Here is a 14593-nt window from a genome sequence, read left to right as displayed (position 1 = left end):
CACTATAGAACAACAAATAAAGGCAAAGAAAATGAGCAGGAAACTAGTTAACCAACTCTATAACACAAGATCGCTTCTAGTCATCGATGACGAAAAATACTTTTGTTTGGCAGGGGACAACATGCCTGGAAATTCTGGAAACTACACAAACAACAAAAAGACATGCCCTCTTCCGTTTTTTCACAAGTATCATGGAGACTTAAACTATTTATTTTGGCCAGATTTAGCAAGTTCTCATTATTCTTAAGACTCTCTAAATTGGATGGACCAATATGTCTATTACGTTGATAAAGAATCTAATCCCCCAAATGTGCCTCAAGCACGACCAATTGAAAATTTTTGGGGACATTTGGCACAGAAGGTTTACGAGGGAGATTGGCAAGCTTTAACAGAGCAAGTTTTGATTGATCGCATTAAACTAAAACTACAAGAAATTGATTTAAACTTTTTACAGTCGCATATGAAAAGCGTCAGAGCAAAATTGAGATCAATTGCAAATGGTGGTGTTTTTTCATATAAAAAATAATATATTTTTATTAAAAGATAAATGTTTTATTTAAAAAAAACATAATAGTAGTTTGTTTTTTTATTTATAAATAAGTTATTGACGTTTTTATTTTGTCCGATAACTTCCCCATCACCCGTTATTTACTTTAAATTAGTACTTGTACTATTGCAAATTTCAATGAAATGTTATAATTTATTTTGAAATATATTTGATTTGATTTGATATGATATATGAGTGTTTTTTTGTTGTGTTTTTTAAAACATGTAACATTATTTTGTCACATGTTTTAATTACATCTCTTTTATTTATATATAATATTATGTTTCTTTAAGTTTCATACTAAATAATTGTGACTAGATTAAAACCCTTAAAACTAATTATTATCTCGCATGGAAAGCTATAGATAATTATGTTTTTCCATGTTTTAGGGTTGGATTGACATCATTAATCTTAAATAATTTTATTCATAATATAAAGCATTCATATATAATTATATATATATATATATATATATATATATATATACATATAGATATATATATATATATATATAGATATACAATTTAACCCTTAAAAGTTTTACCATAAAAATCAAAACAAGGTTGGCGATTTTTTGCCAACTTCAAACACTTCTAGGTTGGCAGACCCTGATTCTAAGGGCTGTACACACACACACACACACACACACACACACACACACACACACACACACACACACACACACACACATAAAAACAAAATAATAAACAAAATACTAGTAAAACCTCTTTTTCATTGTTGAGATTTAACTTTTCATTCTCTAAATGATCTAAAGCTTCTTTGCTAACTTTGTTCTAAAGTATAAAAATAAAAATAAATATCAAAAATGAAATACTAATTTAAAAATAACATTTATTTAGGAAAATAAAACAAGTAAAATTATGTTAATTATTAAATTAAATAATTAAATTATTATTATGTTAATTATGTAAATTGTCAAACTGTGTAAACAAAAATTAAAATATATTATAAATTGCTATACACATTGCTATATACATATACATATTGCTATATACATGTACACATTGTTTGTAATGTTTATAAAACTAACAACAAAACCAACTTATAATACCTAATTTATTAGCTTACTTAATATTTACTTAAAAAAGACTTTTTATGTAATATTTTTATACATTTTAAAACAAATATTATTTTTATATTTAAAAATAATACCATACAACTTATTTATTTTTTTACTTTTAAATTTTTAGTTGCTTATAGAAATTATTAATATTAAAATTAGTTAATATTAAAATAGAAATTATTAATATATAGAACATAATAGTTATAATAAGAATATAATATAACATATTTATAACAACAAAATATAAAACATATATAAAATAATTAACAAATATAATATAAAAAAAACAACCTGAAAAGCTACAGCAAGAAATGTAAACATATTACAATGAACCTCATTCTTGTTTAAAGGACAATTGGTAGTTTAATGTTTGCATTGATATAATATATTATGCATTGAATGTATTATGTATAATGTGTAGATATTTTTAATTATTAAAGACACTCATTTTTTAAAAAAAAGCTTACAATTTTATTCATTCATTAACTTAATAAAATTCATTCATTATTTAAGAAAACACTTTTTTGATGAATTTAATCAGAATAGTACATTTATTCTCAATGTTATATAAAAAAAATATTATAGAAGAAAAAAAATATAAAAAAACCAGGTTACCTTATCTGTTAGTTCATTAATTAATGCTTGACTTTGCATTTCTAAAATCTAAAGATAAATAAACACTCAAACTTTTTATTAAATTCCAGAACTTTTTTTTAATATTATTTTTGGCTGCAACTCTATGAAATAATTAGTTTATATTTTAGCTAAAAAAAAAATTAAATTTCAAAAAATTTTAAAACAACATTCTCCTATTCAAATAAATATATTTATTTTGTAGTTTGATTTTTTCCTCCATATTTTCCATCAAATTTTTATGTTCAGCGTAATTTTTATTTAAAGTTATATAGCACAGTGTTAAATTTTGAATAAAAAAAAAGTTAAGCTTTTAAGAACCTTTATAAAAAAAATATGAGTAATAAAACTAAACAAAAAAAACCTTTCTTGCTGCCTCTTCATTGCTTTTCTCAGAATTGATATCACTAAGTTGATTTCTCAATAGTGCTGCCTATAAGAATATGTATATAAATATATACTTAATACAACTGTATACATAGGGTAACTTTTAGGTAACTAAAAAATAATTAGACAAACACTTAGTTTAATATAAATTCAAATTTAAATGCAACATACAACACCTCATATGATTTATAACACACATAACCTTATAATATTTCAAGCCTACTGCTATCACTTGTTAATACAAAGCATGTTAATGCACATATAAGAGTAAATTATACTTTGTTAACGCTTTCTAAAACATTATACTTAGTAAACATAGAATTTGTATTTGGTTCCTTAACAATATTTAATAAATATACTATTTATATTTATAATAATTTATTATATTTTGATTATTTCAGTTATATTTTAGAATTTAACTATGGAGCTTACAATAATTACATAAAATTATAGATAAATGCTATATAAACTGTAGGCAAAAAAACCTAGCAAATAAATATAGCAACCAGTAAATATAACCACTTTAAATAACATATGACATTACAACCAGTAGTTCAAACAGTACAAGTGTCTTTAAACAACACTCTCCCATTATATGAAAAATTGCATCTCTTTCTCTTTTTCTACAAATACTATCATGGTCGCTGCTCAAAGGAGCAATCATCTCTAGTTCCATTAACTAAAACTCATTCTCGCTTGACTCATCATTCAGCAAGTCTTATTTTTTTACTGTATCTGCCCCTGCAAACTCTAAAAACCTTTGTTTGCCTAGTTTTTTCCTCCACACTTCAACACTCAGGAACTCTCTCCCATCTTCAATTTTCCTAACTTAAAAAATTTTAAACTTTTTAAGTCTTCAGTCAACTGTTTCCTTGTTTTATAACTCTATTCTTTTTTTTTCTAGTAACTCCCAACTTAATAGTGATTGCTTGCATCCTTGTTGGGAGTGAATCAGAATAAAAATAAATAAAAAAGTGTCTTTATCAAAAACATTTTTAGCTTCCATTTAAAAAATAATATTTTTTTCTTACAACCATTTAGTATACAAAAATAAAATAAAAAATAAACTTTTTTTTTCATTTTTTGAATGCTAAAACATTAATTGAAACAAACATCAACAGTTTAACAATACCTGAAGCACTTTATTTTTTGTGCAGCACAATTTAATATCCTGTCTAATTTGACATTTTGACGTTTTATTCTAAGCATAATTCAGGACACTTTTAAACCCCCAAAACTTTTACAAATATACTTTTTTCATTTTGTTCCAATAAAAGAAGTTTTTTAAACAATTTAGTTTTTTAAACATTTTTCAACATCTCTTTGAAAGAAATGTGAGTAAAATTCTTTCTTCTTTTTTCAACTCAAAATCTGACTTGATTTAGAGATTAAAAAACTGCAGCATTAAAATGTAATTTCGTGGTAAAAAACTTTTCTTTTCAACATTAAGTTTGGTGCTTCTTGAAAATAGTTGAAAAAAACTAAAAAGAAGCAAAAAATCGGACCCACTTAATATAGAACATACCTACTTGTATAGTTTATATTAAAAGCTTTTAATTACTAAAAATAGACTTTGAGGTCTTCCATAAAGTAAGTACGCAGGTATGGGGGGATAGGTTACCTAAAGCGTACAAATGTGTACAAAGAGGAGGGGGTACAGTGAGAGGAGAAGAGGGGTCATTGAAAGCATAAATGTGTATTTACATCCTAAATCAGTGGTTTCACTGCACACATTCTTTATGGATGCCCCTTTTTGCTATTTCAAAACAAAAATTACACTAGTATATTATAAGTTTCAGCTTTAAGAAATATGAAAAGCAACACCTAAAACAAACAAATATATATAAAACAAACCTAAAACAAACAAATATATATAATACATTTCAACGTGAATACTATTTGATAAACAAACATACCTGTTTTTCAGATTCTGAATGTATTTTTAATAGATCTTTTTGTAAATTCTGTAAAGTTAATATAAAATACAGTTAGTACATGACTAAAAAAATATTATTTTAAGTCGTAAAAAATAGAAATAAATTTACCTCTGATAAACTTTCTGAAATTGTAAGCGCTTTTTTTAATTCAGCAATCTGGTCCAATTGATTATTTAACTGCATTTAAAATGTTTTTTTAGATTATAAATAGTAAAGAGATTTATTCAAAGTTAAATATTTATAAGAATAATATATTTATTAGAATAATTATAAATATTCTTAATAATATATTTACTATGATAAACATAAAATATTATAACATTAACATATTTGTTAAAATAACTATAAATATTTATTCCATCAATCTATCTGTTATAATAGCTATAAGTATTTACAACATTAATAAATTTATTATAATATTAAAAACATTTGTTAAATATTTTTTTTCTATTTTTAATTAAACTTAAATTACTTAAAACAATTAAAGTTTGTTTAGTTTGAACCTTATAAATTAATACATAAATGTTTATAAAGAATTATCTTTTCCTTAAAATTTATAAAATTTTCATTAAACCTGATTTTTATAAGCTTCGTCACTGCATCCAAAATCAATCATCAATTTCTATAAAATAAAGTTAAATTTTTAAGATTTCTTTTAATTGCAAAAAACGCAAATTTAAAGACTAGAATGTTTTTAAAAACATTCTGAATGTTTTTAAAAACATATTTTATCACTGATACATCTACTATTTGGCTGCATTGGCATTGGTCTCGGTAACCATATCCTAGGTAACTTGTTAAAACTTTGCAAAAAAAATCTTTTAAAACTTCAATTTTACAATAAAATAAAAAATGAATAAAAGGAAACATATCTAAAAAAAGAACTTAAAAAAAAAAATTAATATAGAGGTGTTATAGACTTTTAAAAACTTTATACATGAGTAAAATATTAAAAACTAAATAATGCAGCAACTTTAGACACTATTTCAGACTTGGTGCTGTTTTAATAGTAGTCATTGATGTTTTTTCTCATTAATTAATTTTAATATTTAGACTAGGAATAAATAATTTAAAAAAAGAAAATATGGAAATACTGACATGCACTAAATTTGTAACTCTCTAGATAAATTATAATAATCACTACATAATAAATTTTACTAATCACTATCTTCAATTTAAAAATCTCTCAGCTAATAATCAGTCTCTCAGCTAATCATCAAAAAATATACCATACTAATAATATTGATGCATTTTTACCTGGTTCATTTTTTCCAAATCATCAAGATTTGATGACAATCGTTGAATTTCATTGTCCTAAAAAATTTTAATACTTCAATTTTTAAAATACCAACTTTAATCCAGAAAAGATGTTTTATGAAAAAAATCCCCTTAGTCTATGTACTGAATTTAGCTGTACAAATGATGCATATGTGCATACATAAGGTAGAAGACTATTGGTGGCTCACAACCACGAGGTTCAAGATGTGTCGCTTCCTTAACTGTAGCAGTCCTATAAGAGCCTTAGGGTGGTAGATTTGATAATGAAAAAATATATCATATCTAGGGGTTTAGGTTAATATAAAGAAAAGTCTTTTTTTATGTTTATAAACTTTTTCCTGTCTTGCTTTTAATTTATTTTAGGATTTAAGCAAGCAAGATAAACCAAGCAATACAAACCAAGCAAGGCAAACTCAACGATTGCTTACATTACAACAATAAATTTGTTTTAAAATAATTATTTTTTCTTCTTTGTCTGAAAAAGTGTCTGGATTTAAGTCAACATTTAAAAAATTAAATTTAGCTAAATACATTAATCCTAAGTCATTCTATATATATTCTATATTTCAAAGTTTTTATAATAATATAAGCATTTTACAGAATAAATGATTCCTTTTTAAATCAAAGTTTTATAATAATATAATGCCAACAATTTGTACAAATTTTAATATTTGACATTATTTAATACATATAGATAATTATAACCATAATAAAGCAAAAGAAAAATTTTTGTTTTCGTAATCAAATATTAAAAATACTTCTTTTTTTTTCATCAACCAATTTGATAAAATTAAAATAAAGTGAGAATTTTTCCTTTTGCATTAACAAAAATTTTTTTTATTTACAAACAGATGATATTTATTTACAAAACAGATATTTTATTTAACAGATAATATTTTATGTTACATTTCTTATTTTAATTAAATTCGCCTTCATAAGGCTATAGTGGAGCAACTACAGTCAAGGAGGCTATTCATTTTTTTTTTGATTTGTAACTCTCTCTTCACTTTTGTTAAATCTTGTTAAACATGGCTGCTGAGCAGAGGAACAGGTTGAGAGCAATACTTCCAGTAATGTAGAGTGGATTTAAACTTCAAACCTATTGACTGCAAACCCAAAATTCTTCCACTTATCTATTACCATATTTACAAACAGATGATGCTTTATTTACTAACAAATGATATTTTATTTAGAAGCACATAAGAAAAGACATTTTATTTACATGTACAAAAAATATTTTATTTAAAATTGAATAATGTAAGAAGATAGATAAAGATATATGACAACAAGTTTAAAAATGTTTTAAAGGACATACAGGTCCAATAAAAAGACACAAGTGGTAAATGCACATACTAATATACTAGGATTGTGAGTTTTAAAGCATTTTAAGATTAGGGATGCTCTAGTACTTGCTACATGAATGACTCTGGCAATGTGTTTTTTGCAGTTTGGCTGGAATCAATAGTTACTCCTACATCCTTTGGGTTAGATGACTAATTTAAAATACTATCACCTAGCTTGTAATTAAAACTAATACTATGTATTGGTCTAAGTGCTAATCTGTGCGCAAAACATTTCTTGCTGGCAATCGGCAATTGCCAAGTATCTGATCAAATAATTATTTTATCAAGAGCAACAGTTAAATCGTGACTATACTTTATATCACGGTACAAACTGTATAACTTTAAATCATCAGCAAAAAGTTTTATTGTACATTCGAGATTGTTTACTACAGATGATAAGTCATTTATAAATAATAAGAACAAAGTAGGTCTTATCACACTACCCTGAGATATACCACTAACGATTTGAATCAGACCTGATAAAGAACTACCAATCTTTACCTGTTGAGATCAGTCTGTAAAAAATGCAGAGATCCACTTTAAAAATTTACCACGTATATTGCATAATGAAAGTTTACATAATAGTTTTGAATGAGATAATAGTGAGTTGATAATTTTTTTCATGATTCGACAACAAGTACAAGTTAAAGAGATGGGTCTATAGTTGTTAGAATTCAATGTAGCTCTGTTTTAAAAAAATGGGGAGACAAAAGCTTGGCGCCATTAATTAGGGTAAAGCGTTTGGTGTAAAACTAACCTCAAAAATATATGAAAGAGGCAAACATAAAACATGAGCTAACTTTTTAAGAATTGCATAAGGTAAACCATCAGGACCGTACGAGGTACTAGGATTAATTCCCATTAAGGTTTTACACACTGATTCCACGAAAAAATAAACCGCGTCAATACTTATTGGATCATTAGCATAACTGACAATATTAGGAGAATAGCTATTATCATCTGTAAAAACACTTCCAAAGCGATTATTAAACATGTTAGCAATTTCTATATTACTGGAAGTGACCTTGTTATTGTTATTTTTGATGGTGGTGCTTATCAGCGATATTTATTTCATTATTAACATGATTATAAAACTTGCTAATGTTATTTCCCTCTACTAGGTTTAGTTCAATTTTCAATTGGTAATTAGATAAGATTTGTTTGCAATTCCTGGCGTACTGTTTGTAAGCTGATTGTTGCTGATTGTTTGTTAACTGACTTTTGTAAGCTGACGTTTGTTAACTGACTTTTGTTAACTGACGTTTGTAAGCTGATTGTAAGCTGATTGTTTGTTAACTGACTGATAAATGGTTTTATTATTCATCCATCTTTTCCATAAAATACTTTGCGGCTTAAGATTTTTTCAATGCATTTTGGATAGTGATTACTCATTTTGTTTTAATACTTTTCCCTGATAGGTACAAATTCATTAATACCAGTACCAAAAAGCCTTAGAAAAATGCTCCAGTAGTCCACAATTGTACAGGCACGAGAAAAATTAAAAATCCCAATTTATTTTTTATATATATACCTCAAGACCCTTAACATCACCATTAGAAAAGTCCTAGAAAGATTCTGGTTTATTTTCACACTGTTTGAAATTGTTCATATTTATAGAAAATTGGAATGTGCTATGGCTGTTAGTCCTAAAAGGACACTTGACAGATATATCACTTATAAGTGAAATGTTATTAGAAAATACAAAATCAAGAAGATTCATTTTGCATGTGGGTTCTTAAAAGAATTGGTGCAAACCGAGTTCATTTACCAAATTTAAGAATATATTATGACACTTTTCGTATGGTGAAATATAGATTGGCCAATCCATTTTAGGTAAGTTAAAGTCACCAACAATAATAATCTGAGATGCTGAGTAGCACAAGTTCATTTCTGTTTTAAAAAAGAGTTTTTCTAAAAGTTAACAACATCTTTTCCTAATTATCTTTTGCTCTTTTGTATAAAAAAAATTATATATATATATATATATATAAAATCTTTTGTTAGCAGATAGTCCTTTATCTTTCTTTAATCAACTTTCTGAATAATTTCTCTATCAATGCATATGGTAGCCTTATCTAAACATCCTTTTCTCAGAAAATTTTTGATGATACAATAGAATAATTAAAAAAAGTATGAGGGGATAAATTTTTCTGATTTAATGGGTAATTTTTATTAAGTATAAGAATTTCTTGTTATAAAAGTATTACTTGAAAAATATTTTATATTAAAAAAAAATCCAAGTAAAGAATTTAAGATATATATTAAATATAAAGAAATAAGGCATTTTTAGCGTACCTTTGTGGATAATTGTGTCTTTAACAGATTTATGGACTCATCCAATTCCTAAAAAAAAAAAAAAAAAAAAAGCAACCTGTTTCAAAATCCACATTTAGGCTTAGTGTTTACTTTGTTATTATATTATATTTGTTTATATTATGTTGTTATACTATATTAACTATGATGTCTTATATAACTAAAGACAACATGGCAAATTAACAAAACAAAAAAACAAAAAAAAAAGCATCAACCCACTGTTGCATGATTTTGGAAAAATTAAAACATAAAATACTTTTTTTGATTTGTCAAGTGCTTCAACTTTATTTTTGAACTCAGCATTCTAAGAAAACAAAAGTAACATAGGAAAAAAAAAAAAAATGAAAATAGAAAAGAAAAATGAAAACAAATAAAAAATGTCTACCTTTCTTAAAAGATCAATGTGATCATTACGGAGTTTACCATATAAATCTTTAAGCTTATTGAACTTTTCATCAGCTGATTTAGCTTTCTCTAAACATACAATCATTTAATAATTGTATAACCTATATTTGATATAAAAAAATATTACCAAGCATATTCTTGACACTCTTAAAACAAATAAAATAAGTTAACAAATTAATATTCTATTATAGTAAATTTAAAATTAAAAAATATTTATATAACATGCTGTCTGGTTTTTTTAAAAGAATTTTTATGGTTTGAGGATAACTATGCGATAGTGGTGTAGTGGTAGAGCACTCGTTTCAGAAAAAAACTTGCTTTAAAGCGAGATGTTGCGAGTTTAACCCCACCATGTCCCTGATATTAAACTATTATCCATTGAATATAAAATGCCTATTTAAAATAAGAAACTTTTCAAGGTTTAGGGAGGGAGAAGGAGGCGGGTTACATTTTTAATCTTCTAGGGCTAAAGTTTATTGAATTTAAAATAGTTTATTGATAAAATGTTAATTGAATTTAAAATAGTTGGTTTTTTTTTATGTTCTTTAAGTTATTTTTTATGTTCTTAAATTTAAAACGAAAAATTGCCCTTTTTATTTAAGAGATTTATTGTTCCTGCCATATTGCTCTTCCTGCCATTCTAGTTAAACAGGTTAACTCATTATTTGTTTGGATCACTTAGAAGAGAGTATTCATAAAGTCAGATCAGAAATTGGAGAGATTGGGTGCATCAGTGTCTATCTGTCTATTTGAATAATATCTTATTTCAAACAGTATTGTCCAAGCTTCAAAATATAGCAGGAATTAAGTTGATATATCAAACCTTTATTGTTTTATTCAAAATTAAAATCCTATCATTCTTAATGAAAGACCTTTTACAATTAGGAAACACAAAATCAAAACTTTAATAGAATGTTTACAATAAAAACATTTTCTTTCTTTGCAAATATTACCCAAAACATGAAAAATTGTTTTGTTAACAAATTATTACAAATCAATTATAAAAAAATTTGTAACAAAAAAACATGGTGCCTATAAAGTATAAAATATAAATAAAATTAGAAATTTAAATATCAAAAAGCATTATAGTTAGCTGCAAAAATGATTTAGGAGGAGCCTTATCAATTTTATTGCTGGGGTTACCACAACATGGCAAATGTTATCAAGGGGTCGCAGCACCAGACTTTAAATCAGTGGTCTACTATGATCTTTCAGAGATATTTTGAATACTAAGGTTAAGTGATTATTAAGTAAAATTTTAAGTTTAGCGAAGGAAAGCACTTTAACAAGAACTTTAATTAGTTAAGTTGTTAAAACAAAGTTAGTTAATTAGTTGTAATAAGTTTAGATATTTATTTATAAACTATTTTAAGCCATTTTATTATTAAATATTATATTACTTAAGTATATAAGTTTATAATATTAAATTTAACGCAGCAGTGGCGCAGTGGTTACAGTTCTGGCTCAGAACCCAGAGGTCTGAAATTCTTCTGCAGTGCTCTGTAATAAGACTGTAAGGACTTCTATGTGCAGCTACAATATATATATATATATATATATATATATATATATATATATATATATATATATATATATATATATATATATATATATGGAATTGTATGCAACAAGCAGGTAGGTGTCTGAATATCTATTTAACAGATCTACAATTGTTGAGTAAAAATGAGTAAAATCAGGTACAGAATCTGTTACAGTTGGAGTATTATTCTTGGACTATTGTTATTTATGATCTTTAATTTTATGATGGATATCTGATGATACAACTGCATACTGTTTGTCGAAAGATTTTTTTGGATGAAGGTTGCTTTATGGAAAATTTAGAAAATGTCATATTATTTTGAAAATTAAGAAGTATTAGTGAACTTTTTGAAGTCAAAAAACAAGAGCATGTTTTTCAAGACATCAAGAAAATTAGTGAAAACCCCTCATTCTCTCAATTTGAAGTACAACAGAGTTACAATAAATGACACAAAGTTATTTTTATATTTGTTGTATATTAGACTTCTTATCTTTATTATTAAAGAAATATTTTGATAACATAATAAAAAAACATTTTGATAACAAAATAAAATAGGCTTCTCGTCATTTGGGGTTTTTATTTTTTATTTTAAGGTAAGAAACTTTCTTGCAGCAAATTTAGCATTTACTATTTATCAACAAACGGTATTACCAATTTTAACATACAGCAGTATAAACTTGCATTTGACACAAATTAGCTCGGAATATTGAGCAAAAGAAACTATTGGGGTACAATCCATTCCATCCACAATGAATAAAATTTTAATTTAGATTTTCTGATCAAATAAATTCCAAAAGCTATTTTATTAAACAAAAAATTATAAATTATGAGATACATCAATCTCCAATCTTCCGAAAGACAATTTTGATTTAAAATAAGATTTAAAATAACCTTTTAATAACAATGAGAAATTCTAAAAAAAAATTTGTTTCAAGAAATATTTTTTATAAGATGTAGATGTAAAATGTAAATTACTTTTTGCTTATACCTTCTAATTTTTTCCCTACCTTCAGGATGCATGGTGATAGCAATTTTTAACTGAAGTGCATACATATTTATGATATATTTTATGTTTAAATATTTAATTATGCATACATATTTAATTAAAACAATTTAACAATAAAAATAAAAATATTGTAAAAAAAAAAATCATTTAAAACTTAAACAAAACTATACAACTCTTTTGTCAATTTTGAGTCGATAGGACCAGAAAGGACATATAAGTCCGACAACAAATTTGATAAAGTCATAATGTAATAATGCAATAAAAACTCATCAAAACAACATAAATAAATATTTACTATATTAAAAAACAAAACAAAAAAAAAACAAAAAAAAAAAAACAAAAAATGCACAAGCATATGAAAGCTTAATGATCAACTTGTAAGTAAAGCAAAAAAATTTAATATTTCTTTTTGCTTCACTAGACATATTAAATTAAAATGTATAGTTTCGAGCAATGACTTTAGTAACATTTTTTTTTATATAGATTCTAGAAGACATGACTTTCAAATCTATTCAGTAAATACCAGTAATTTATTTTTTGTAATTTACTGACATTTACTAAATGTATGTATGTATGTATGTATGTATGTATGTATGTATGTATGTATGTATGTATGTATGTATGTATGTATGTATGTATGTATGTATGTATGTATGTATGTATGTATGTATGTATGTATGTATGTATATATATATATATATATATATTATATATGTACATCATAAGAATACTAAAAACAGCTATGAACAAACCAAACTGCAAGTTTAACTAATGTTAACTAAGCTTAGCTAATGTTTGCAATAGATAAATACTATTTTCTTTGAAAGTTCTTCTTGTAAAATGTTTATAATACTAGGGAACCATTTTAAAATCATTTATGGCAAATCACAATATTTAAACATCAAAAACTCTTTAAAAACTTGATATGGTCGTTTACTGCTTTTTTAAATATTGGATGATTTTTTAACTTAATGTAAATATAGTTGGCTTTTCAGCTCTGTTGAATTTTTGAAACAGAAAGATTGTAGAGGAAATTAAAGAAATTGTAAAATTACAAAACTACTGAAATATTTAAAGTACCATTTATGCCTGAATGTCTTATCTCAACCACAACTGACTTAACCAATATTATCTAAACTACCATTACCTAAAACACCATAATAAAAAACAAGTATAAAGTCTGTATCAGCCTCTGGTCAAACAATCTAAGACAATTATTTTATCTACCCAACTGCAACTCGTGTTTCAAAGAAATTTAAAAATGAATATTATGATGAAAAAATAAAATAGTGTAACTAAATTTACCTTGTAACTCGCTATCTCCTTTGTTATTATTATCAAGTTGATCTTTCAGAAAGGAATTTTCCTAAAGAATTTAAAAATTTGTATATCAATGGGAGTTTTGCATAAAATACCACAATACTATAATAGCTATCTGTGGTGCAATCTTCCCAATAACAACCACTATGAAATCTTGATTATTGCAGTAAAATAAAAATGATCCAACAGTTTTAAATGGGTTACATAATACTTCACTTGATATTATGCTATTTAGCATAAAATCAAATAGATTGCCAAGTTACAAGAGGTTGGAAAACAATGTTTTACTTTTGAATATTTTTAATGAATAAAAATGAGCATGTCATTAAATGTGCAATATTCAGGAAAATTATAACAGTAAAATTTTGGAATACTTATCACCTATGGAGGAAGCTGTCTGGAGTAATATTTTCTGCATCAGTACAGAAAATTAATCAAGAGTTTGAGTTTCTGCATGCATATTCTATGCGTATAGAACATTAATTGCAGCAAAATTAATGACCTTCATACTTTTCTATTTGGTCTTACAAACTGGTTGAACATAAATTTATTATTTTTTTTAAAAAAGTGTATAAAATATTTCAATACCTAAACTCATATATAAACAAAATAAATCAATATCTAAACTTAAAATTACAGTGTACAAAATATATCAATACCTAAACAATACATAAAATAAATCACAACTTAAATTTGCATGAGTGAGCGTATGTATATTATATTAATCCTGGTCATTAGAAACGATTTTGTAATGGAGCAGGTGTAGCTTTGTAGCCATGGTAAAGGTAACTTACCAAGGA

General features: G+C 25.2%; 1 protein-coding gene across 2 annotated transcripts in view; it reads right to left on the bottom strand.

Moving 5' to 3' along the window:
• LOC101234822 (huntingtin-interacting protein 1) overlaps positions 1 to 14593 on the bottom strand; it is a 167091-nt gene that overhangs the window by 31770 nt on the left and 120728 nt on the right. For both annotated transcript variants that reach the window (XM_065807880.1, XM_065807879.1), the window contains 11 exons: positions 13779 to 13839; positions 9908 to 9996; positions 9779 to 9826; positions 9505 to 9552; positions 5846 to 5902; positions 5163 to 5210; positions 4697 to 4765; positions 4568 to 4615; positions 2629 to 2697; positions 2247 to 2294; positions 1273 to 1341 (listed from right to left, as the gene is read on the bottom strand). In XM_065807880.1, the coding sequence (XP_065663952.1) occupies positions 1273 to 1341; positions 2247 to 2294; positions 2629 to 2697; positions 4568 to 4615; positions 4697 to 4765; positions 5163 to 5210; positions 5846 to 5902; positions 9505 to 9552; positions 9779 to 9826; positions 9908 to 9996; positions 13779 to 13839 (654 nt within the window). The remainder of the gene's footprint in view (positions 1 to 1272; positions 1342 to 2246; positions 2295 to 2628; positions 2698 to 4567; positions 4616 to 4696; positions 4766 to 5162; positions 5211 to 5845; positions 5903 to 9504; positions 9553 to 9778; positions 9827 to 9907; positions 9997 to 13778; positions 13840 to 14593) is intronic.

Source organism: Hydra vulgaris, chromosome 10 (genome assembly GCF_038396675.1).
Source record: "Hydra vulgaris chromosome 10, alternate assembly HydraT2T_AEP".
In the NCBI taxonomy this organism is placed as follows: domain Eukaryota; kingdom Metazoa; phylum Cnidaria; class Hydrozoa; order Anthoathecata; family Hydridae; genus Hydra; species Hydra vulgaris.
The sequence above is the reverse complement of the archived record's forward strand: the minus strand, read 5'-3'. Positions and strand labels throughout refer to the sequence as shown.